Source organism: Salvelinus fontinalis, chromosome 31, assembly GCF_029448725.1.
Source record: "Salvelinus fontinalis isolate EN_2023a chromosome 31, ASM2944872v1, whole genome shotgun sequence".
NCBI classification, from domain to species: domain Eukaryota; kingdom Metazoa; phylum Chordata; class Actinopteri; order Salmoniformes; family Salmonidae; genus Salvelinus; species Salvelinus fontinalis.
This window is the reverse complement of record NC_074695.1, coordinates 30,322,467-30,349,047: the sequence shown is the minus strand read 5'-3', so window position 1 is coordinate 30,349,047 and position 26,581 is coordinate 30,322,467. Positions and strand designations below refer to the sequence as shown.

General features: G+C 47.3%; 1 protein-coding gene across 1 annotated transcript in view; it reads right to left on the bottom strand.

Annotated features, from left to right (window-relative positions):
• Positions 1 to 969: 969 nt before the first annotated feature.
• Positions 970 to 26,581, bottom strand: part of LOC129830024 (calmodulin-binding transcription activator 1) — a 228,399-nt gene continuing 202,787 nt past the window's right edge. Inside the window, exon 4 of the mRNA XM_055892169.1 lies at positions 970 to 1,467. Within this exon, the coding sequence (XP_055748144.1) occupies positions 1,396 to 1,467 (72 nt within the window). The 3' untranslated portion in view covers positions 970 to 1,395. The remainder of the gene's footprint in view (positions 1,468 to 26,581) is intronic.

Genomic DNA, 26,581 nt, shown 5'->3' with positions numbered 1-26,581 from the left:
GGGTGATGAAAAAAAGGCGTAGAGTAGAAGTCAGGGCGCTCTTTGGGCCATCTTCTACAATTACACAGGGAAACGTATTATTAATTGCCACTTTCTTTATGCGGAGCCATTATCAATGTCCCTGGCAGGCAGAGGAGAGGAACTAGAGGACTGATCTGTGTGTCAGAGGGCCAACAGTACAGTTACACATGGATGAGGACTGTTAATAACACCAGGGATGGAAGGGAGAGGAGGGGGAGGTAAAGGAGGTAAAGGAGGCTGATGATAGAGAAAGGTTATAATATATTTAAACAGAGTCAATTCCTCATCAGGATGTGTTGTGGTAGATCAGAGTGGGTGGTTGGTTGTGTGTGTGTGTGTGTGTTCTGTGTTCGCTCTATACACGCAGAATATAATGGCAAGGCCCAGCACAGCCTAACACTGCCTATTACTCAAAGCTAGTCAAATAAAGAGATGTCCACCAGCGTTAATGATGTGGATTTATGACATAATTCACAGTCGGAAACTCGGTTTCCAGGATGGGAACTATGGTGGTATAAATAAGAGTAAATAATGTTACCGTGGAAATAACACCAACACTGTTGACATTTAATTCCATGTGTCAGACACAAACAAATACATTGATAGGACAGGGTAGGTAGGAGTTTTCTTATTTTCTTATCATTTTTCCATTTACAAAAGTTACTTCTTATTGACATTCATATTCTCTCTCTCTCTCTCTCTCTCTCTCTCTCTCTCTCTCTCTCTCTCTCTCTCTCTCTCTCTCTCTCTCTCTCTCTCTCTCTCTCTCTCTCTCTCTCTCTCTCTCTCTCTCTCTCTCTCTCTCTCTCCTCTCTCTCTCTCCTCTCTCTCTCTCTCTCTCTCTCTCTCTCTCTCTCTCTCTCTCTCTCTCTCTCTCTCTCTCTCTCTCTCTCTCTCTCTCTCTCTCTCTCTCTCTCTCTCTCTCTCTCTCTCTCTCTCTCTCTCTCTCTCAAATCAACCCTACTTCATTCTATTGGAGATTGTGTGAATGTGCAGACAGATACCAACACATTAGCATCATATTCACAGCGGAGACCAGAGGAGTGCATGTTGTCTTAATTGGCCCGCTAAAAGGCAATTATCAGTCAACATTAATATTCCATCGTCTGGCTCAAATTGCTTCTGAAAGGTGCAAAGTTTTCCAAACTGCCATCAGGCAGCTTGTAATATTAAACATCTATCCAACTCTCAACATGGGGGGTGGTTTTCTAATGGGTTCAGTAGGGATTCCTGGTACTCGGCACGAGCAACAAATATCTCAAATGAAGAAAATTAGACTGTGGAGTGAAGCCTACAAAATAAAAGGCACAGAGTGGCTTTTTCTGTGAAGAGATGTTATTTGTGGTTATTTCTTGGAAGACGTCGACATCTCACTTACCTTGTTTTAGGGGACGTCGTTAGCCATTCCTCATGCTTTTCCAACGTTATCAAGTAAGCTGCGATTTCCTGTGAGAGAGAAGAGAGGGAGGGAGGGGAGAGAGAAGGAAAAGCTTAGATATGTCATCTTCAGTCACCTGGAGCTAGTGTTGCTAATACATTGTGGAGACCACGGTTCATTGACCTTCAGACAGAAGAACACACAGCACAAACACAGAGGGAGCAAAGAGAAGACATACTGTAGCTCCCATGCTCCTAAAGGACCAGCCAGGTAAATGGAGATTGGGTAAAGTAGCACACAGTAGACAGACAGAGACAAGAGATGCAACACACAGCAGCAGAGGTCAGATCCTATTTGAGACCATCTTAGTTAAGCAGGTTTTGATCAACCTCTCCTCAGAAGACTTCAAGGTGCTTCTCACACAGATTGACGTCTCCAGCGTTTCACATTCAGAGAGCGGCTTTTCATTTTTCTTGGTTCGATCCTCCCCCAAACCCCTTTGATCTGCCTTTGACACCCATATATGTAGCCATCCACTCTTTGGCCTAGGAATAATCAGCACACACCACTCACACAGTGCATTGCCATGTACTGGAACTAGGCTAACTAGTATGTGGATACTATAAAGTCCTCTACATGTGCAGTAAAGGAGATGCTATGAAGTACAGTGAAGGAGATGCTACAGCTACTATAGATAGATGTACACTGAACAAAAATATAAACACAACATGTAGAGCGTAAAGGTCCCATGTTTCATGAGCTGAAATAAAATATCCCAGAAATATTCCATACGCACAAAAATCTTATTTCGCTCAAATTTTGTTCACAAATGTATTTACATTCCTGTTAGTGAGCATTTCTCCTTTGCCAAAATAATCCATCCACCTGACAGGTGTGGCATATCAAAAAGCTGATTAAACAGCATGATCCTTACACAAGTGCACCTTGTGCTGGGAACAATAAAAAGCCACTCTAAAATGTTTTGTCACACAACACAATGCCACAGATGTCTCAAGTTTTGGGGGAGCGTGCAGTTGGCGTGTTGACTGCAGGAATGTCCACCAGAGCTGTTGCCAGATCATTTAATGTTCATTTCTCTAATAAGCCGTCACCGGTGTTGTTTTAAAGAATTTGGCAGTACGTCCAACTTGCCTCGCAACCGCAGACCACGTGTAACCACGCCAACCCAGGACCTCCACATCCGGCTTCTTCACCTGCGGATCGTCTGAGACTAGCCACCCGGATAGCTGATAAAACTGTGGGTTTGCACAACCAAATAATTTCTGCACAAACTGTAAGGGAACCTCATCTGCATGCTCGTCGTCCTCACCAGGGTCTTAACCTGACTGCAGTTTGGCTTCAGTGGGCAAATGCTCACAATTCTCTGGCCACTGGCACGCTGGAGAAGTGTGCTCTTCACTTATGAATCACACTTTCAACTGTACCAGGTAGATGGCAGACAGCGTGTATGGCGTCGGGTTGCTGATGTCCGAGTGCCCCATGGTGGCAGTGGGGTTAAACACAATTGCATTTTATCGATGGCAATTTGAATGTATAGAGATACCATGACGAGATCCTGAGGTACATTGTCATGCCATTTTTCCGCCACCATCACCTCATGTTTAACCATGATACTGCACGCCCCATGTCGCAAGGATCTGTACACAATTCCTGGAAGCTGAAAGTGTCCCAGTTCTTCCATGGCCTACATACTCACCAGACATGTCACCCATTGAGCATGTTTGGGATGCTCTGGATCGACATGTACGACAGTGTGTTCCAGTTCCCGCCAATATCCAGCAACTTCGCACAGCCATTGAAGAGGAGTGGGACAACATTCCACAGGCCACAATCAACAGCCTGATCAACTCTATATGAAGGAGATGTGTCGTGCTGCATGAGGTGGTCACACCAGATACTGACTGGTTTTCTGATCCAAAAAGGTATCTGTGATCAACAGATGCATATCTGTATTCCCAGTCATGTGGAATACATAGATTAGGGCCTAATGAATTGACTGAGTTCCTTATATGAACCGTAACTCAGTCAAATCTTTGGAATTGTTGCATGTTGCGTTTCTATGTTTGTTCAGTGTAGATAATTGAGATACTATAGGGGCTGTCATGTTTTCAATGATCACAGTGGCTCTTGTGTCAGTCAGAGTATAAAGGCATAGCAGGCCAGGCTACCCACCCATTCTCACACCAAACTAATGGGCAGCACTTTGGATGCTGCCAGACAACCTCATGATTACCAGTGACAGCCAGCAATTCATCCCTCAGCCAGAGCATTTGTCAGCTACTCAGACAGAGAGACAGACAGACAGCTAGATGAGGAGGCATGGAGGAGAGACCTGGTGTCGTCTCCTACAATAATATCATCTTTCGATATCTAGGGATGTGTGTGTGTCTCTGTGTGGTGTGTGTTCAAAACTTTTTGTGTATATGGGCTATGTTTACACAATATGTCCCTTCATGTGTGCTGCTACTTGTCCTGTCCACACGGGGTATTAACGTCAACAATAACGGGAGAAGCAACAACGGAAATCACAGCAACAAGAGATAATATCAGCTGAATAAATCCCCATTCACATACAGAATAATCCCACAGTGTCGGAGAGAGTACACACACACTCGCATAAACACACACGCACGTGCACGTGCACGCGCACACACACACACACACACACACACACACACACACACACACACACACACACACACACACACACACACACACACACACACACACACACACACACACACACACACACACACACACACACACACACTATGCCCAGTGTGATAAACATCTATGGCTAGGAGCTGAGAAGCAGTCTCCCCCTGGTCCTGTGTCATGGTGAGTGTGTCCTGGCAGAGACCAGCACCACCAGAGCCTCATCCTGGCTGAGCCTGCCCAAGGGGCTGCTGGGGGAACCAGGGTGAGGAAGGAGCCAAGGTGAGGAGGGATCTCAGGCTGGCAGGGGTCCCGCTGGGGAGCAAGGGAGCATGACATGGCTTCCAGGTGCAGGCTGGGAGATAATAAAGCGTCTATTAACTTCCTGTCTCCCTGCCATAATGACCGGAGTGGAGGAAGCCATGGCCACAGCATGACAAGGTGGGGGCTATAGCTGTTGTCTCTTCACTCCAGCAAGTAGTTTAGGATTGAATTAGGAAAAAGGTACAATAACATGAGGAGAAATATCAGCCTACAGTGGTGTAAAGCGTTTTGGAGTTACTGAGCTAAATATGGACATTTAGGCCCCTGAGACTAGAAGCATATGGAGCACAAGGAGAACAGAGAGGATGGTCCATTTACTGTGCCAACCAAAACTACACTGTTGTGGCTAAGTAAATACAGTATCTGAGTGGAATATTCACATAATGGTAACAAGCATCTGTCTCCTCAGCTAAGATATAGGAGAAAGACTACAGTGCAGGGATGGATACAACTAGACCTGTGTTTTGTGCAGCACCATCACCAACAAAAAATATACTTTCCTGCACATATTATGAAATCAATTAGAATAAAAGGGTGACTACTACATTCATTTCCTCCCTCCCTCCCTCCTAAAAGAGGCAGATGCTGTTGGGAGGAGTGTTCATTTCGGGAGGAATAAATGGCTGTGTAACCTCTTCCGGAGGCCTCAGCCCTCTACATCACTCTCGTCTGAGCAGTCCTCTGGCCGGGCTGGGCAGCAGGAGATGAAATAGTGGGTCCAGTCGGTCCAGTAAATAAAAGAGGAGTGGATGGAGGCTCTCTCTCTCTATCTCTGCCCCTCTCTCTCTCTATCTCTGCCCCTCTCTCTCTATCTCTGCCCCTCTCTCTCTCTATCTCTGCCCCTCTCTCTCTATCTCTGCCCCTCTCTCTCCATCGCCCCCCCTCTCTGAACAGATGCCAGGGATGCCAGGGATTACAAGCCCCCGATCAACCATAAAGGTGCAATAATCTTACGGCGAGAAAACAAACAAAAACAGACGTGCGGCCGTTAAACAGCTGCAAAGAGACAGTTTGTTTGGGCGGCATAATGAGAGGCTAGTGCTGCTTTCTGGTTGACTAGACACGCTTCGTAGGCAGAACAGAGCAGAGTGAGGTGGAGAGTAGAGTGGAGGACAAGGCAAGCTGATGGTGCATCAAATTCAAGCCAGCAGCCGTCAACGAGCTCTGGACTCTATCGGCTGAACTTACTGCCTCTGGCCTGCATTCCATCACAAAGGGGAAATATTCACACACCAGCCTTTAGGTATACTATGTACAGTATGTATCTACCTCATGTCACTACCTCACTCTCCCTCCCTCTCACAGCCAGGTCAAACGTAGTACACTGCATTTCACCCTGTATGACTCAAAGGTCAAACCCAGCACACACTCTGACTCACAGGTCAAACCTGTGAGTCAGAGATTATTGCACCTTTATGGTTGATCGGGGGCCCGTACCCACAGCAACTATAAAAACATTCCCAAACCAGAAACCGTGGATTGATGGCAGCATTTGGGCGAAACTGAAAGTGCGAACCACTGCTTTTAACCAGGGCAAGGTGACCGGAAACATGACCGAATACAAACAGTGTAGCTATTCCCTCCGCAAGGCAATCAAACAAGCTAAGCGTCAGTATAGAGACAAAGTAGACTTGCAATTCAACGGCTCAGACACAAGAAGTATGCGGCAGGGTCTACAGTCAATCACGGATTACAAAAAGAAAACCAGCCCCGTCGCGGACCAGGATGTCTTGCTCCCGGACAGACAAAATAACTTCTTTGCTCGCTTTGAGGACAATACAGTGCCACTGACACGGCCCGCTACCAAAACCCGTGGACTCTCCTTCACTGCAGCCGACGTGAGTAAAACATTTAAATGTGTTAACCCTCGCAAGGCTGCAAGCCCAGATGGCATCCCCAGCCGCGTCCTCAGAGCATGCGCAGATCAGCTGGCTGGTGTGTTTACGGACATATTCAATCAATCCTTATCCCAGTCTGCTGTTCCCACATGCTTCAAGAGGACAACCATTGTTCCTGTTCCCAAGAAAGCTAAGGTAACTGAGCTAAACGACTACCGCCCCGTAGCACTCACTTCCGTCATCATGAAGTGCTTTGAGAGACTAGTCAAGGACCATATCACCTCCACCCTACCTGACACACTAGACCCACTCCAATTTGCTTACCGCCCCAATAGGTCCACAGACAACACAATCACACTGCCCTAACCCATCTGGACAAGAGGAATACCTATGTGAGAATGCTGTTCATCGACTACAGCTCAGCATTTAACACCATAGTACCCTCCAAACTCATCATCAAGCTCGAGACCCTGGGTCTCGACCGCGCCTTGTGCAACTGGGTCCTGGACTTCCTGACAGGCCGCCCCCAGGTGGTGAGGGTAGGTAACAACATCTCCACCCCGCTGATCCTCAACACTGGGGCCCCACAAGGGTGTGTTCTGAGCCCTCTCCTGTACTCCCTGTTCACCCACAACTGCGTGGCCACGCACGCATCCAACTCAATCATCAAGTTTGCGGACGACACTACAGTGGTAGGCTTGATTACCAACAACGACGAGACGGCCTACAGGGAGGAGGTGAGGGCCCTCGGAGTGTGGTGTCAGGAAAATAACCTCACACTCAACATCAACAAAACAAAGGAGATGATTGTGGACTTCAGGAAACAGCAGAGGAAGCACCCCCCTATCCACATCGACGGGACAGTAGGGAGAGTGTGGAGAGGGTAGTAAGTTTTAAGTTCCTCGGCGTACACATCACGAACAAACTGAATTGGTCCACCCACACAGACAGCGTTGTGAAGAAGGCGCAGCAGCGCCTCTTCAACCTCAGGAGGCTGAAGAAATTCGGCTTATCACCAAAAGCACTCACCAACTTCTACAGATGCACAATCGAGAGCATCCTGTCGGGCTGTATCACCGCCTGGCACGGCAACTGCTCCGCCCACAACCGTAAGGCTCTCCAGAGGGTAGTGAGGTCTGCACAACGCATCACCGGGGGCAAACTACCTGCACTCCAGGACACCTACTCCACCCGATGTCACAGGAAGGCCATAAAGATCATCAAGGACAACCACCACCCAAGCCACTGCCTGTTCAACCCGCTATCATCCAGAAGGCGAGGTCAGTACAGGTGCATCAAAGCAGGGACCGAGAGACTGAAAAACAGCTTCTATCTCAAGGCCATCAGACTGTTAAACAGCCACCACTAACATTGAGTGGCTGCTGCCAACATACTGACTCAACTCCAGCTCACTTTAATAATGGAAATTGACAGGAATTGATCAAAAAAATTTCACTAGCCACTCAACAATGCCACTTAATATAATGTATATGTATATACTGTACTCTATATCATGCCATCTTTATGTAATACATGTATCACTAGCCACTTTAAACTATGCCACTTTTATGTTTACATACCCTACATTACTCATCTCATATGTATATACTGTACTCGATACCATCTACTGCATCTTGCCTATGCCGTTCTGAACCATCACTTATTCATATATCTTTATGTACATATTCTTTATCCCTTTACACTTGTGTGTATAAGGTAGTAGTTGTGGAATTGATAGGTTAGATTACTCGTTGGTTATTACTGCATTGTCGGAACTAGAAGCACAAGCATTTCGCTACACTCGCATTAACATCTGCTAACCATGTGTATGTGACAAATAACATTTGATTTGATTTGAACCTAGTACACTACATCTCACCCTGTGTGACTCACAGGTCAAACCCAGCACACACTCTGACTCACAGGTCAAACCCAGCACACACTCTGACTCACAGGTCAAACCCAGTACACACACTGACTCACAGGTCAAACCTAGTACACTACATCTCACCCTGTGTGACTTACAGGTCAAACCCAGCACACTACATCTCACCCTGTGTGACTCACAGGTCAAACCCAGTACACTACATTTCACCCTGTGTGACTCACAGGTCAAACCCAGTACACACACTGACTCACAGGTCAAACCCAGTACATACACTGACTCACAGGTCAAACCCAGTACACACTCTGACTCACAGGTCAAACCTAGTACACTACATCTCAACCTGTGTGACTCACAGGTCAAACCCAGCACATACACTGACTCACAGGTCAAACCTAGTACACTACATCTCAACCTGTGTGACTCACAGGTCAAACCCAGCACACACACTGACTCACAGGTCAAACCCAGTACACACACTGACTCACAGGTCAAACCCAGTACACACACTGACTCACAGGTCAAACCCAGTACACACACTGACTCACAGGTCAAACCCAGTACACACACTGACTCACAGGTCAAACCCAGTACACACACTGACTCACAGGTCAAACCCAGTACACACACTGACTCACAGGTCAAACCCAGTACACTACATCTCAACCTCTGTGACTCACAGGTCAAACCCAGCACATACACTGACTCACAGGTCAAACCCAGTACACTACATCTCAACCTGTGTGACTCACAGGTCAAACCCAGTACACACACTGACTCACAGATCAAACCCAGCACACACACTGACTCACAGGTCAAACCCAGTACACACACTGACTCATAGGTCAAACCCTGCTGGGCACATTTCTTCACTCATCTCTTCTTCAACCTTCAACTGACTGAAATATACAGCAATAGTATGTCCATGTGTTACTACGTCTAGCTGTTTGTCTAGCTCCCTCGCAGTAGAACAGGGTAAACAGCACCAATCAACAGCCTAGCTGTAGAAAGGAGAATATGATCAGTAGCTAGTCTCTGTAATTGACACAGGGAATGAATGCAAAGAGCCCTTTCATTTAGCAAAGAAAACAACATGCAGCTGTTTGCTGCTGTAGCCGAGCCATCTAATTTGTTTCTTTTGTCTCTCTCCAAAGCTGTGACACGTACGTGTACGGAGAGCACAGATAGTATGCTAGCTACATGACAGAGTCCTATACCAGTTAATGGGAGATGTTAGAGACCTTGAAAGGGTTTGTTTGTGCATCCTCTTCTCCATAAGCCTGTTACAATCAGAGAGGCTGATTACTGTGACCTGTCTCCGGCTGACATATGATTAACTTAACACTTCACAGGGTATCATTCCTTTCCTTCTCTACATTCACCCAGCTAGCTCTGTTCTGTCTGTCGCGTCTCCCTCCTAGCAGTCACAAAGTCACCGTCTCATCAGTGTGTCGTGCTTTTCTAAACGTTGAGGTGAAAGCCTTCAAACGAGATTGACTCGGAGACGTCTGGCTCTGCCATTCAATGCCTCCCTCTTTTCAAATGATATTTTCAAACTGCGGAAGTAACAATGTTTTCTCCAGAGAAAATCAGACTTTGAAATGTCTACCTATTTGAAATGAGAGATGACACTAACATATTCACCTTATTTCATTTGCTGGCACCCAAACGAGAGAGAGAGGGAAGTGGGTAGATGGCAGCCCCACGGAAAATAAACCCCATTTGACCCTGTCTTTGTCTTAAAATCCACTGTAATGACTGTCTGGGGAGCAAGCGTCGAGCGAGGGCAGTTCCTTTGTGAAGCTGATCAGACAGACTGCATCTCTTCATTAAGTCAGTTAGTTAAAGACTGGTTAGCTGTTTGATGGGGCTCTTTGTGAGACTGGTAGTAACACTGTCCCTAGGTGACTTAGGGGCTTGGCTAGCTACACGCCTGGCTGGCCGCCTGGCTGTTTGTTGCTGTTCAGTTCCTCTGGCTAGGGTAGCTTTGATTTATGTGTGTGAAGAGAGGCATTGAGAGGATCAACGCTCCCCCATTTGGAATGACAGACCTGATCACTTGAAACAACTCTCACTGTTTCATTAAAAGGGACAGATAGGAGTCTTTTGGCATTATCTCAGGCCGATCAGACACCTGTCTCTAAACCCCATCCATAATGGCTCTCTCCCAAAGTGCCACGGAGCATTTGATCTGACAAGGGGGTCTCGTCTCTCTGAGGCACTCACCCCTACCATTTGAATACAAAGGTTTGTCTCACTGTGTGATGGTTTAATATCATTTTTATTTAAACAAGCTCGAATAAAAACAACCTTGAACAACAGACATGTGGGTTTATACCCTGATAGTATGACCCTTAGTTTAATCGTGCAATATGTCTCTGAAAACCTGAGGTCAAACAGTTGTTCGTCCTCTTTTACCCATTGTCTTTTCCAGTCATATAGGCCTATAGTATAATGGCACTAATGAAAAGCTATTTCAATCTGACTTATAAAAAAAATGTTCTACAGTGTATTGATTACCAGCCTCAGTTAATGTTACTGGAGAATTATCACAGTACACAAGGCAGGTTAGGATAGGGTATATAGTAATATAGTGCCTCTGGCCATTCTTTAGTTGAGGACTGGTGAATGACGGAATGTATCCTGCCTGACGGTGCTGCTGTCTTTGACCTTGGCCTGCACTTGAAAGCAGGAAGCTTCATGAGAGGAAAGGGGTGGGGGGTGAAGACAGATATGGTGAGTGGAGCCTCCCTGACGACCCAGATCTACAGGAACCCAGGCTCTGTTTGGAGAGCCAGGTCATCTGATATTTCCTCCAGGGCAACCCATGAAATCAAGCTGGCTAGGGCCAGGCACAAATGGATTAGAGGAGGGAGGGGAGGAGGAAAGGCGAGAGAGAGGTGGGGGAGTGTGGAGAGCTGCTCCAGTATCAAGGGATCCCGGAAGACAAATTCAAATGCAATTAGACACAGGAGAGATGGAGTCAGGGACACGTAGGGAGAGAGAGAGATAGGGGGAGTGAAAGAAGAGAGCGAAAGAGAAAAAAAGAGGGAATAAACAAAAAAGAGTGAGAGGAATAAAGCATGAGTATGACAAAGACAAATGTGTGAAAAGCAGCAGGAGTAAAGGTCTGGTGATTAAAAAGTGGACATCCCTTCAATCCTGCAGAGTGCAGCCTCCACGCTGAATCATTTTGGGTCTTTTTTGCTCATGAATTCGTAATGCACTCGCAACAATATTTCAAACACAGAACCATCAATATGATCTCATGTGGACATATAACTGATCAAAGGTAGATCATTGCATCTAGAGGGAAGAACTATGGAAATGTATCATATTATTCAGAGTTGAAAAGGTGTAGTAGACATGGAATAAAACAGCAGTGTTTCCCCTATACTCATCCGCTGTTAAATCGTTGCCGCCACTACAAAAAATATTATTTAGCTTTTTGGGATGGTAAAACTTTTTCAGTCTAAACTTAAATGACTAAAACCAGATATAAAGTATGTATAAAAGATAATGAAGCAATATACACTTGCTCTTTCCATGTCACTTGTTAAATCCACTTGAATCAGTGTAGATGAAGGGGAGGAGACAGGTTAAAGAAGGATTTTTAAGCCTTGAGACAGCTGAGACATGGACTGTGTATATGTGCCATTCAGAGGGTGAATGGGCAAGACAAAAGATTCAAGTGCCTTTGAACGGGTTATGTAGGTGCCAGGCGCACCAGTTTAAGTGTGTCAAGAACTGCAACGCTGCTGGGTTTTTAACGCTCAACAGTTTCCCGTGTGTATCAAGAATGGTCCACCACCCAAAGGACATCCAGCCAACTAGACACAACTATGGGAAGCATTGGAGTTAACATGGGCCATCATCCTTGTGGAACGCTTTCGACACCTTGTAGAGTCCATGCCACAACAAAATAAGGCTGTTCTGAGGGCAAAAGGGGGTGCAACTCAATATTAGGAAGGTGTTCCTAATGTTTTGTACACTCAGTGTAGTTTTTAAATATAATCTTTGCGATCTACCACGTCACCAAAATAAAAACTAGACAGGGAGAATTTTAAATTCCCCAAATGTCATGGCAGGGCCGCCACTTATTTTGTTTTATACCACAACATTGTTCGATATTCGTTTCGGATTGGCTAGAAGGACATTCTAGAATGGGCATTAAAACCAGATAACGGGACAGTTGGAAGATATCGGGACAACTTGAAATGCCGCAATATGCGCCTACACATGCAGACTATACTTGCTACAAAGTTACAGAAAGCTAAACCAACAACCACACAAACCTTCATTTGATACATTGTAAACCCAGGTACAACGAGGAAAAACGTAGATAGCTAGCAATTGATTTGGTTTTGAAGAGACATATTTATTTGGAGCTTCTGATGACCTAACATGGTGAGTAATGAACATTAATTTATCCAGTCTCTAAGTGGCGCTAAGCTGTCAAATCCTCCCACATTACATTTCTACTTTAACCAGCTGTTTTTCATTTTTGAATTCAGTTGTCATATTGACAGGTTTGCTAGCAACAAACTATTTAGCTTGCTTCTAGCCTAGTGTTGATAAGCAATGTGATCTTCTCGTAATGAACAGTGTCGACGAGTGTCCTGATGAGTAGGCACTATGCAAGGCAAAATTAGGCATAATCAGCTCATTAGTATGGATGTATCCGCATGAATGTCAATAGAAAACAGCTTAAACAAATGCAAATGCAGCTACGTTGCTGTTATTCTGGCTTCAGACATAACTGTAGAAGCCGTAGCTAGTTGGCTAGCTAGCAAGCAAGGGATAATGTTGCCAGTGAGCATGGCAACGGAACATATAGAATGAACAACTGGGTCATGTCCTTAAATATAGAACTAATCGAATGACTGGTTGCTAAAGGCGCGAGTCTTTAGCAACCTGAACATGAAAAAGTATGAAGTCGCTTATTAAAATAAAAATATGAAGATTTTTTGTATTTCGACCGGTAAATGTGTGCTTAAGTGTTGTTTACTTTGGCAACTGTGGTATCAGCGGGATAAATGTCTTCGTTCTGTGCATTAACTTACCTTGGAAAGATGAACTTTGTTGTCCATTATTTCCAAGCGAATGTACAGAAAGTTGGCGTTTATCCCTTACATGTTTTAGTCACTCAGATAGCATAACACAGCATAAGCCATGACAAAATGTGTAGAATTGCAGGAAATTTGCTTTAAAAGAGCAAATATCTGTGGCCAAGAAGAGGGCCTCAAAAGGTTGGTCGGAGTCAGCGCCATTGGCTACGCCCACTACCACCCCTGCTAACTTTGCCACCGCTGCTGAAAAAAATACTAGGGCAAACACTGAACACAGCTCTACAGTTTAAAGCAGTATGAGGTAAAATTATTGAATGATAAAAACAGGTGAAAAGCAAAACATACAGGGATTTTACTGTGATTATAACCTGGGTGGTTCGAGCCCTGAATGCTGATTGGCCGACTTGGACACAGCCCTTAGTATGACAAAACATATTATTTTTAATGCTCTAATCACATTGGTAACCAGTTTATAATATCAATGAGGCACCTCGGGAGATTGTGTTATACCACGGCTAAGGGCTGTGTCCAGGCACTCCAACCACACCTCCTTGGGCCTTATTGCTTAAATATACAACTGTATAAAATGTAGATCTATAACCTTTTGAGTAAATTTACCTCAGCTTGCCTGAAAGAGAGTGAGGGGTGGATTAGTTCTACTATAGCATGCAGGATAGTGCTGAGGACACAAGGCTTTCTCTTTAGGAGCTGAAAAGAAAGAGAGGAGTAACAATAGTGTGTGTTGACAGCTGCACTTGGCATCTGCTGGAGTGGGGCGAGGCTGTTTGAGGCTGGTCTATGAGTCCTTGAGCAGTGTTTAAAAATGCCCTGTACTCACACCCTGCACATTAAGACCTGGTGAAACCTGTACCCCAACACCCGGCCAATTAAGACCTGGTGCAACCTGTACCCTGTTACGCACGCCTCTATGAAGAGGGAACGCCACACCCTGCTGCAAATAAACTCCCCGTGAAGCAAAAGAGGTACGAACTGTAGGTGCGAGAAAGGACGACAAAGGCAGAATTTACCGTTTACTAGGATTTATTTCCTACACGGTAATATGGGGAAAAGGGGCGGGACGGAACCAAAGGAAAGAAAGTAAATATCAAAGCTCCCCTTCCCCTATCTAACCTGCCTACCCACTTAACTTACCCATCTTAACACCACCTGGTGCCCTAACCAAAAAACAGGGGGTGGTCCGCCCAGGTCTTACCTAGTGTGCCTAGACATTGAATATACTACGGGTATATGTATGCCCGCGGGCCTCTTGCCTAAGCACTCCCAAAGTGCCTTCTCCTTCCCCCCTGGGAACAAATGAAACAGAACAAACAATTTCAATAATCAAAACAGTGCGTCCTATAACACATAACAGACATAACCAATCAGCTCCCTCAGCAACAACTTACATAGTACATACCAAATCTCTTTGAGAAACAACCAACACTTTATCACAATCAAATTCTCCAGAAAAAAATCTCTCTCTCTCTAATCTCTCCAAAATATTCAATCTTCTCTCCTCCTGAACAGAACACTGGCTTTTATATAGCTTCAGGAGTCTAATTGGATACAGCTGCATCTTGACGAGGGGGCGGGGTCAGCTCTCTAATCATCGATTAGCCATTGAGTCGACCAATCAGCTGGTTGGGGAGGCTTCCAGGAAGCCATCTCCTGAAACACACACACTCAAATACAAAAGCTACAACACAGAAACTGGGGAACGTAACAACCCCAACAGCCTGCCCATTAAGACCTGGTGCAACCTGTACCCCAACACTCTGCCCATTAAGACCTGGTGCAACCTGCACCCCAACACTCTGCCCATTAAGACCTGGTGCAACCTGTACCCCAACACTCTGCCCATTAAGACCTGGTGCAACCTGCACCCCAACACTCTGCCCATTAAGACCTGGTGCAACCTGTACCCCAACACTCTGCCCATTAAGACCTGGTGCAACCTGCACCCCAACACCCTGCCCATTAAGACCTGGTGCAACCTGTACCCCAACACTCTGCCCATTAAGACCTGGTGCAACCTGTACCCCAACACCCTGCCCATTAAGACCTGGTGCAACCTGCACCCCAACACCCTGCCCATTAAGACCTGGTGCAACCTGTACCCCAACACTCTGCCCATTAAGACCTGGTGCAACCTGTACCCCAACACCCTGCACATTAAGACCTGGTGCAACCTGTACCCCAACACTCTGCCCATTAAGACCTGGTGCAACCTGTACCCCAACACCCTGCACATTAAGACCTGGTGCAACCTGTACCCCAACACCCTGCCCATTAAGACCTGGTGAAACCTGTACCCCAACACCCTGCCCATTAAGACCTGGTGAAACCTGTACCCCAACACTCTGCCCATTAAGACCTGGTGCAACCTGTACCCCAACACCCTGCCCATTAAGACCTGGTGCAACCTGTACCCCAACACCCTGCCCATTAAGACCTGGTGCAACCTGTACCCCAACACCCTGCCCATTAAGACCTGGTGCAACCTGTACCCCAACACCCTGCCCATTAAGACCTGGTGCAACCTGTACCCCAACACCCTGCCCATTAAGACCTGGTGCAACTTGCCGGGGGCTTCCTAAGGATCCCCAGACAGAGCGGAGCGCCATGCTGCTGCCTCTGTTTTTTCACCCCTGACGGAATGCTCCTCCCGCTGCTGCTTTATACTACCCATAATGCTCTCCTTCTCCACAGCCGGCGTCCCACAGTTCTGGGTACCAGCATGCCAACCATACAAAAATCTACCGTGGAGACTCATCGCATGGATGAACTTGCCACTGAAGCATATAGTAAGGTATCCTGTATCGCATGTATCATGTATGGCCACAGCAACATAGTATCCTGTATGAGTGTACTTTCTCTCACCATACCTGCTCTACCTGGTTAACGGTAAGAACATTCCACCTCGTGGATAAATGCTTTCTGAATGTTTAAAACACACCTCAGGCATGTGTTCCTCCATGTACACATACAGCTACAGCTCGGGCCCGTGGTCCACCAAATCTCTCTCCCTGGCCTGCATGGGAAGATGAGGAGGGAGAGACAAGCGGCCCAGTCCACTAGTCTACGTTATACATAGTTACACTGTGATCAATACTACTGTGATCCTGAATGGCTTAGATGTTTTCCAGTTGCTGATCAATGACTTTCTGTACATTATGCTTCACATGTTGGGGGTCATCTATAGGAGATACTGAGGCTGACCGGCTGGCTGAGAGAGGGGCTGCTCTCCTGAGGATCCTCCTCCTCTCTTCTCCTCTCTCCTTCTGCACGCCTCCATGCTTCCACAATCAATGCTATAGTCAAGAAAGCTGCGTCACTGTTCTTGTATCTGTTAGTTTACCATGGCTGGGTGTTACAGTGTAACAACAACAAGACATAATGGTGGAGAGGCACTGGAGAGGAGAGGCACTGGGGTGCAGGCGGCAAGCAGGCGGCAAGCAGGCGGGTTTGCAGACGGAAGGAGGCGGGAATGCCAACCAGGAGAGAGGAAGTTGGCACTTAGCGAGATTGTTTTGGCTTTGGTGCCATGGCTGCCGTCTCCGATGGAAATGAAACTGTTCTTTGAGAGGATGTAATCATTTAGCCTTGAGAGAGCAGAGCAGTGCAGTGCGATGGTCAGCCTCCACACGCCGCCCGCCTCCCACCTCTCACCCAACAGAGTACCACAACATAAGAGGCTCGCCTTCCTGCTGCTAAGTGTGTGTACTAAGTGGGTTGGTGCATTTCATATGCATGTTTCTGTGTGTGTGTGTGTGTGTGTGTGGGGGGGGGGGGGGGGTGTAAAAGAAATATAGACAAAGAACAGGAGAGGTTTCCAGGCAGGGAGAGAGTGAATGAAACAGAGAGGAGAAAGAGAGAGTGCAGGGTGATCAAGCAGGCGATAAAGTGGGAGGGTGGAAGAGAGGAGCGAGAGATGGGTTTATATGTGAATGGATCTGGTGGTGTGAGGTGAGGGATGTGTGATGAGAGAGGGACATAAAGTAACTGAAATGAAAGGCATCAATCTCTGTCATCCACCCACAATTAGTCTGTAGGCCAACACATAGTAAAGACATAAGAACAACATAGAATGAGAACACCAATCTAGTATGAAATACTGTCTTTATATTGGCCAACTGATATATCCTTGAGAGGCTGGTCTTCTGTAGCAAGTCCTTCACCTGTCTCTCTCTCTGGCTGTAAGTAGTGTGAGGGAAGACTTCTGTAGCAAGTCCTTCACCTGTCTCTCTCTCTCTGGCTGTAAGTAGTGTGAGGGAAGACTTCTGTAGCAAGTCCTTCACCTGTATCTCTCTCTGGCTGTAAGTAGTGTGAGGGAAGACTTCTGTAGCAAGTCCTTCACCTGTCTCTCTCTCTGGCTGTAAGTTGTGTGAGGGAAGACTTCTGTAGCAAGTCCTTCACCTGTCTCTCTCTCTGGCTGTAAGTTGTGTGAGGGAAGACTTCTGTAGCAAGTCCTTCGCCTGTCTCTCTCTCTGGCTGTAAGTAGTGTGAGGGAAGACTTCTGTAGCAAGTCCTTCACCTGTCTCTCTCTCTGGCTGTAAGTAGTGCGAGGGAAGACTTATGTAGCACGTCCTTCACCTGTCTCTCTCTCTGGCTGTAAGTAGTGTGAGGGAATACTTCTGTAGCAAGTCCTTCACCTGTCTCTCTCTCTGGCTGTAAGTAGTGTGAGGGAAGACTTATGTAGCACGTCCTTCACCTGTCTCTCTCTCTGACAGTAAGTAGTGTGAGGGAAGACTTCTGTAGCAAAATCCTTCACCTGTCTCTCTCTCTGGCTGTAAGTAGTGTGAGGGAAAACTTCTGTAGCAAGTCCTTCACCTGTCTCTCTCTCTGGCTGTAAGTTGTGTGAGGGAAGACTTCTGTAGAATGTCCTTCACCTGTCTCTCTCTCTGGCTGTAAGTAGTGTGAGGGAAGACTTCTGTAGCAAGTCATTCACCTGTCTCTCTCTCTGGCTGTAAGTAGTGTGAGGGAAGACTTCTGTAGCAAGTCCTTCACCTGTCTCTCTCTCTGGCTGTAAGTAGTGTGAGGGAAGACTTATGTAGCACGTCCTTCACCTGTCTCTCTCTCTGGCTGTAAGTAGTGTGAGGGAATACTTCTGTAGCAAAATCCTTCACCTGTCTCTCTCTCTGGCTGTAAGTAGTGTGAGGGAATACTTCTGTAGCAAAATCCTTCACCTGTCTCTCTCTCTGGCTGTAAGTAGTGTGAGGGAAGACTTCTGTAGCAAGTCCTTCACCTGTCTCTCTCTCTGGCTGTAAGTAGTGTGAGGGAAGACTTCTGTAGCAAGTCCTTCACCTGTCTCTCTCTCTGGCTGTAAGTTGTGTGAGGGAAGACTTCTGTAGCAAGTCCTTCACCTGTCTCTCTCTCTGGCTGTACGTTGTGTGAGGGAAGACTTCTGTAGCAAGTCCTTCACCTGTCTCTCTCTCTGGCTGTAAGTTGTGTGAGGGAAGACTTATGTAGCAAGTCCTTCACCTGTCTCTCTCTCTCTGGCTGTAAGTTGTGTGAGGGAAGACTTCTGTAGCAAGTCCTTCACCTGTCTCTCTCTCTGGCTGTAAGTAGTGTGAGGGAAGACTTCTGTAGCAAGTCCTTCACCTGTCTCTCTCTCTGGCTGTAAGTTGTGTGAGGGAAGACTTCTGTAGCAAGTCCTTCAACTGTCTCTCTCTCTGGCTGTAAGTAGTGTGAGGGAAGACTTCTGTAGCAAGTCCTTCACCTGTCTCTCTCTCTCTGGCTGTAAGTAGTGTGAGGGAAGACTTCTGTAGCAAGTCCTTCACCTGTATCTCTCTCTGGCTGTAAGTAGTGTGAGGGAAGACTTCTGTAGCAAGTCCTTCACCTGTCTCTCTCTCTGGCTGTAAGTTGTGTGAGGGAAGACTTCTGTAGCAAGTCCTTCACCTGTCTCTCTCTCTGGCTGTAAGTTGTGTGAGGGAAGACTTCTGTAGCAAGTCCTTCACCTGTCTCTCTCTCTGGCTGTAAGTTGTGTGAGGGAAGACTTCTGTAGCAAGTCCTTCGCCTGTCTCTCTCTCTGGCTGTAAGTAGTGTGAGGGAAGACTTCTGTAGCAAGTCCTTCACCTGTCTCTCTCTCTGGCTGTAAGTAGTGCGAGGGAAGACTTATGTAGCACGTCCTTCACCTGTCTCTCTCTCTGGCTGTAAGTAGTGTGAGGGAATACTTCTGTAGCAAGTCCTTCACCTGTCTCTCTCTCTGGCTGTAAGTAGTGTGAGGGAAGACTTATGTAGCACGTCCTTCACCTGTCTCTCTCTCTGACAGTAAGTAGTGTGAGGGAAGACTTCTGTAGCAAAATCCTTCACCTGTCTCTCTCTCTGGCTGTAAGTAGTGTGAGGGAAAACTTCTGTAGCAAGTCCTTCACCTGTCTCTCTCTCTGGCTGTAAGTTGTGTGACGGAAGACTTCTGTAGCAAGTCCTTCACCTGTCTCTCTCTCTGGCTGTAAGTTGTGTGAGGGAAGACTTCTGTAGAACGTCCTTCACCTGTCTCTCTCTCTGGCTGTAAGTAGTGTGAGGGAAGACTTCTGTAGCAAGTCATTCACCTGTCTCTCTCTCTGGCTGTAAGTAGTGTGAGGGAAGACTTCTGTAGCAAGTCCTTCACCTGTCTCTCTCTCTGGCTGTAAGTAGTGTGAGGGAAGACTTATGTAGCACGTCCTTCACCTGTCTCTCTCTCTGGCTGTAAGTAGTGTGAGGGAATACTTCTGTAGCAAAATCCTTCACCTGTCTCTCTCTCTGGCTGTAAGTAGTGTGAGGGAATACTTCTGTAGCAAAATCCTTCACCTGTCTCTCTCTCTGGCTGTAAGTAGTGTGAGGGAAGACTTCTGTAGCAAGTCCTTCACCTGTCTCTCTCTCTGGCTGTAAGTAGTGTGAGGGAAGACTTCTGTAGCAAGTCCTTCACCTGTCTCTCTCTCTGGCTGTAAGTTGTGTGAGGGAAGACTTCTGTAGCAAGTCCTTCACCTGTCTCTCTCTCTGGCTGTACGTTGTGTGAGGGAAGACTTCTGTAGCAAGTCCTTCACCTGTCTCTCTCTCTGGCTGTAAGTTGTGTGAGGGAAGACTTATGTAGCAAGTCCTTCACCTGTCTCTCTCTCTCTGGCTGTAAGTTGTGTGAGGGAAGACTTCTGTAGCAAGTCCTTCACCTGTCTCTCTCTCTGGCTGTAAGTAGTGTGAGGGAAGACTTCTGTAGCAAGTCCTTCACCTGTCTCTCTCTCTGGCTGTAAGTTGTGTGAGGGAAGACTTCTGTAGCAAGTCCTTCACCTGTCTCTCTCTCTGGCTGTAAGTAGTGTGAGGGAAGACTTCTGTAGCAAGTCCTTCACCTGTCTCTCTCTCTGGCTGTAAGTTGTGTGAGGGAAGACTTCTGTAGCAAGTCCTTCACCTGTCTCTCTCTCTGGCTGTAAGTAGTGTGAGGGAAGACTTCTGTAGCAAGTCCTTCACCTGTCTCTCTCTCTGGCTGTAAGTAGTGTGAGGGAGGACTTCTGTAGCAAGTCCTTCACCTGTCTCTCTCTCTGGCTGTAAGTTGTGTGAGGGAAGACTTCTGTAGCAAGTCCTTCACCTGTCTCTCTCTCTGGCTGTAAGTAGTGTGAGGGAAGACTTATGTAGCACGTCCTTCACCTGTCTCTCTCTCTGGCTGTAAGTTGTGAGGGAAGACTTCTGTAGCAAGTCCTTCACCTGTCTCTCTCTCTGGCTGTAAGTTGTGAGGGAAGACTTCTGTAGCAAGTCCTTCACCTGTCTCTCTCTCTGGCTGTAAGTTGTGTGAGGGAAGACTTCTGCAGCAAGTCCTTCACCTGTTTCTCTCTCTGGCTGTAAGTTGTGTGAGGGAAGACTTCTGTAGCAAGTCCTTCACCTGTCTCTCTCTCTGGCTGTAAGTAGTGTGAGGGAAGACTTCTGTAGCAAGTCCTTCACCTGTCTCTCTCTCTGGCTGTAAGTTGTGTGAGGGAAGACTTCTGTAGCAAGTCCTTCACCTGTCTCTCTCTCTGGCTGTAAGTTGTGTGAGGGAAGACTTCTGTAGCAAGTCCTTCACCTGTCTCTCTCTCTGGCTGTAAGTTGTGTGAGGGAAGACTTCTGTAGCAAGTCCTTCACCTGTCTCTCTCTCTGGTTGTAAGTAGTGTGAGGGAAGACTTCTGTAGCAAGTCCTTCACCTGTCTCTCTCTCTGGCTGTAAGTAGTGTGAGGGAAGACTTCTGTAGCAAGTCCTTCACCTGTCTCTCTCTCTGGCTGTAAGTAGTGTGAGGGAAGACTTCTGTAGCAAGTCCTTCACCTGTCTCTCTCTCTGGCTGTAAGTAGTGTGAGGGAAGACTTATGTAGCACGTCCTTCACCTGTCTCTCTCTCTGGCTGTAAGTTGTGAGGGAAGACTTCTGTAGCAAGTCCTTCACCTGTCTCTCTCTCTGGCTGTAAGTTGTGAGGGAAGACTTCTGTAGCAAGTCCTTCACCTGTCTCTCTCTCTGGCTGTACGTTGTGTGAGGGAAGACTTCTGTAGCAAGTCCTTCACCTGTCTCTCTCTCTGGCTGTAAGTTGTGTGAGGGAAGACTTCTGTAGCAAGTCCTTCACCTGTCTCTCTCTCTCTGGCTGTAAGTTGTGTGAGGGAAGACTTCTGTAGCAAGTCCTTCACCTGTCTCTCTCTCTGGCTGTAAGTAGTGTGAGGGAAGACTTCTGTAGCAAGGTCTTCACCTGTCTCTCTCTCTGGCTGTAAGTTGTGTGAGGGAAGACTTCTGTAGCAAGTCCTTCACCTGTCTCTCTCTCTGGCTGTAAGTAGTGTGAGGGAAGACTTCTGTAGCAAGTCCTTCACCTGTCTCTCTCTCTGGCTGTAAGTTGTGTGAGGGAAGACTTCTGTAGCAAGTCCTTCACCTGTCTCTCTCTCTGGCTGTAAGTAGTGTGAGGGAAGACTTCTGTAGCAAGTCCTTCACCTGTCTCTCTCTCTGGCTGTAAGTAGTGTGAGGGAAGACTTCTGTAGCAAGTCCTTCACCTGTCTCTCTCTCTGGCTGTAAGTTGTGTGAGGGAAGACTTCTGTAGCAAGTCCTTCACCTGTCTCTCTCTCTGGCTGTAAGTAGTGTGAGGGAAGACTTATGTAGCACGTCCTTCACCTGTCTCTCTCTCTGGCTGTAAGTTGTGAGGGAAGACTTCTGTAGCAAGTCCTTCACCTGTCTCTCTCTCTGGCTGTAAGTTGTGAGGGAAGACTTCTGTAGCAAGTCCTTCACCTGTCTCTCTCTCTGGCTGTAAGTTGTGTGAGGGAAGACTTCTGTAGCAAGTCCTTCACCTGTCTCTCTCTCTGGCTGTAAGTTGTGTGAGGGAAGACTTCTGTAGCAAGTCCTTCACCTGTCTCTCTCTCTGGCTGTAAGTAGTGTGAGGGAAGACTTCTGTAGCAAGTCCTTCACCTGTCTCTCTCTCTGGCTGTAAGTAGTGTGAGGGAAGACTTCTGTAGCAAGTCCTTCACCTGTCTCTCTCTCTGGCTGTAAGTAGTGTGAGGGAAGACTTCTGTAGCAAGTCCTTCACCTGTCTCTCTCTCTGGCTGTAAGTAGTGTGAGGGAAGACTTCTGTAGCAAGTCCTTCACCTGTCTCTCTCTCTGGCTGTAAGTTGTGTGAGGGAAGACTTCTGTAGCAAGTCCTTCACCTGTCTCTCTCTCTGGCTGTACGTTGTGTGAGGGAAGACTTCTGTAGCAAGTCCTTCACCTGTCTCTCTCTCTGGCTGTAAGTTGTGTGAGGGAAGACTTATGTAGCAAGTCCTTCACCTGTCTCTCTCTCTCTGGCTGTAAGTTGTGTGAGGGAAGACTTCTGTAGCAAGTCCTTCACCTGTCTCTCTCTCTGGCTGTAAGTAGTGTGAGGGAAGACTTCTGTAGCAAGTCCTTCACCTGTCTCTCTCTCTGGCTGTAAGTTGTGTGAGGGAAGACTTCTGTAGCAAGTCCTTCACCTGTCTCTCTCTCTGGCTGTAAGTAGTGTGAGGGAAGACTTCTGTAGCAAGTCCTTCACCTGTCTCTCTCTCTGGCTGTAAGTTGTGTGAGGGAAGACTTCTGTAGCAAGTCCTTCACCTGTCTCTCTCTCTGGCTGTAAGTAGTGTGAGGGAAGACTTCTGTAGCAAGTCCTTCACCTGTCTCTCTCTCTGGCTGTAAGTAGTGTGAGGGAGGACTTCTGTAGCAAGTCCTTCACCTGTCTCTCTCTCTGGCTGTAAGTTGTGTGAGGGAAGACTTCTGTAGCAAGTCCTTCACCTGTCTCTCTCTCTGGCTGTAAGTAGTGTGAGGGAAGACTTATGTAGCACGTCCTTCACCTGTCTCTCTCTCTGGCTGTAAGTTGTGAGGGAAGACTTCTGTAGCAAGTCCTTCACCTGTCTCTCTCTCTGGCTGTAAGTTGTGAGGGAAGACTTCTGTAGCAAGTCCTTCACCTGTCTCTCTCTCTGGCTGTAAGTTGTGTGAGGGAAGACTTCTGTAGCAAGTCCTTCACCTGTTTCTCTCTCTGGCTGTAAGTTGTGTGAGGGAAGACTTCTGTAGCAAGTCCTTCACCTGTCTCTCTCTCTGGCTGTAAGTAGTGTGAGGGAAGACTTCTGTAGCAAGTCCTTCACCTGTCTCTCTCTCTGGCTGTAAGTTGTGTGAGGGAAGACTTCTGTAGCAAGTCCTTCACCTGTCTCTCTCTCTGGCTGTAAGTTGTGTGAGGGAAGACTTCTGTAGCAAGTCCTTCACCTGTCTCTCTCTCTGGCTGTAAGTTGTGTGAGGGAAGACTTCTGTAGCAAGTCCTTCACCTGTCTCTCTCTCTGGTTGTAAGTAGTGTGAGGGAAGACTTCTGTAGCAAGTCCTTCACCTGTCTCTCTCTCTGGCTGTAAGTAGTGTGAGGGAAGACTTCTGTAGCAAGTCCTTCACCTGTCTCTCTCTCTGGCTGTAAGTAGTGTGAGGGAAGACTTCTGTAGCAAGTCCTTCACCTGTCTCTCTCTCTGGCTGTAAGTAGTGTGAGGGAAGACTTATGTAGCACGTCCTTCACCTGTCTCTCTCTCTGGCTGTAAGTTGTGAGGGAAGACTTCTGTAGCAAGTCCTTCACCTGTCTCTCTCTCTGGCTGTAAGTTGTGAGGGAAGACTTCTGTAGCAAGTCCTTCACCTGTCTCTCTCTCTGGCTGTACGTTGTGTGAGGGAAGACTTCTGTAGCAAGTCCTTCACCTGTCTCTCTCTCTGGCTGTAAGTTGTGTGAGGGAAGACTTCTGTAGCAAGTCCTTCACCTGTCTCTCTCTCTCTGGCTGTAAGTTGTGTGAGGGAAGACTTCTGTAGCAAGTCCTTCACCTGTCTCTCTCTCTGGCTGTAAGTAGTGTGAGGGAAGACTTCTGTAGCAAGGTCTTCACCTGTCTCTCTCTCTGGCTGTAAGTTGTGTGAGGGAAGACTTCTGTAGCAAGTCCTTCACCTGTCTCTCTCTCTGGCTGTAAGTAGTGTGAGGGAAGACTTCTGTAGCAAGTCCTTCACCTGTCTCTCTCTCTGGCTGTAAGTTGTGTGAGGGAAGACTTCTGTAGCAAGTCCTTCACCTGTCTCTCTCTCTGGCTGTAAGTAGTGTGAGGGAAGACTTCTGTAGCAAGTCCTTCACCTGTCTCTCTCTCTGGCTGTAAGTAGTGTGAGGGAAGACTTCTGTAGCAAGTCCTTCACCTGTCTCTCTCTCTGGCTGTAAGTTGTGTGAGGGAAGACTTCTGTAGCAAGTCCTTCACCTGTCTCTCTCTCTGGCTGTAAGTAGTGTGAGGGAAGACTTATGTAGCACGTCCTTCACCTGTCTCTCTCTCTGGCTGTAAGTTGTGAGGGAAGACTTCTGTAGCAAGTCCTTCACCTGTCTCTCTCTCTGGCTGTAAGTTGTGAGGGAAGACTTCTGTAGCAAGTCCTTCACCTGTCTCTCTCTCTGGCTGTAAGTTGTGTGAGGGAAGACTTCTGTAGCAAGTCCTTCACCTGTCTCTCTCTCTGGCTGTAAGTTGTGTGAGGGAAGACTTCTGTAGCAAGTCCTTCACCTGTCTCTCTCTCTGGCTGTAAGTAGTGTGAGGGAAGACTTCTGTAGCAAGTCCTTCACCTGTCTCTCTCTCTGGCTGTAAGTAGTGTGAGGGAAGACTTCTGTAGCAAGTCCTTCACCTGTCTCTCTCTCTGGCTGTAAGTAGTGTGAGGGAAGACTTCTGTAGCAAGTCCTTCACCTGTATCTCTCTCTGGCTGTAAGTAGTGTGAGGGAAGACTTATGTAGCACGTCCTTCACCTGTCTCTCTCTCTGGCTGTAAGTTGTGAGGGAAGACTTCTGTAGCAAGTCCTTCACCTGTCTCTCTCTCTGGTTGTAAGTAGTGTGAGGGAAGACTTATGTAGCACGTCCTTCACCTGTCTCTCTCTCTGGCTGTAAGTTGTGTGAGGGAAGACTTCGGGGCAGGATGGAGTGAAGCCTTGGCCAGGACGTAGATGAGAGGAGGAGATGGTCGTTAGTAGACGGGACAGTGTGTGTCTCTCTCAGCGTGTGTCTTTCTGCGGGGGGGGGCAGACAGGTTTACTGCCTGTCCCCCCCTGTGTCTGTGACCTCTGGTGTTCCACACCACATCCTCTTCATCATCCCTACAGCAGGACACCTGCCCCCCCGCTGACACACCACATCCTCTTCATCATCCCTACAGCAGGACACCTGCCCCCCCGCTGACACACCACATCCTCTTCATCATCCCTACAGCAGGACACCTGCCCCCCCGCTGACACACCACATCCTCTTCATCATCCCTACAGCAGGACACCTGCCCCCCCGCTGACACACCACATCCTCTTCATCATCCCTACAGCAGGACACCTGCCCCCCCGCTGACACACCACATCCTCTTCATCATCCCTACAGCAGGACACCTGCCCCCCCGCTGACACACCACATCCTCTTCATCATCCCTACAGCAGGACACCTGCCCCCCCGCTGACACACCACATCCTCTTCATCATCCCTACAGCAGGACACCTGCCCCCCCGCTGACACACCAACAGAGGAGAACCGAGTTGGATGGAGCCCACACTACGCTTCGCCTGGCTCCATAAAACTGACCTTCCCCACCAGCTCCACCGCTGCCCGAGACATCAGTCTGTCGGTTACACATCATTGTACTTCTCTCTCCTCCTCAACTCATCAAAACCAAGCCAAACTCTCAGATTCTCACTCAAACTTAGCAGTGATAGACCAAACTGTTGCGAGACTCTCGTGCTTCTACACCTGCATTCTAGCTGTTTGGGGTTTTAGGCTGGGTCTCTGTACAGCACTTCGAGACATTAGCTGATGTACGAAGGGCTATATAAAATAAACTTGATTGATTGATTGAACTACAGTAACTGGCCATATGCAATGACCTTTACATTCTTCTTGAAGGGAATACTGCTGTATGTGCTGTAAATCCAATACAAGCAATAAACAGTGCCTTTGTAATGTT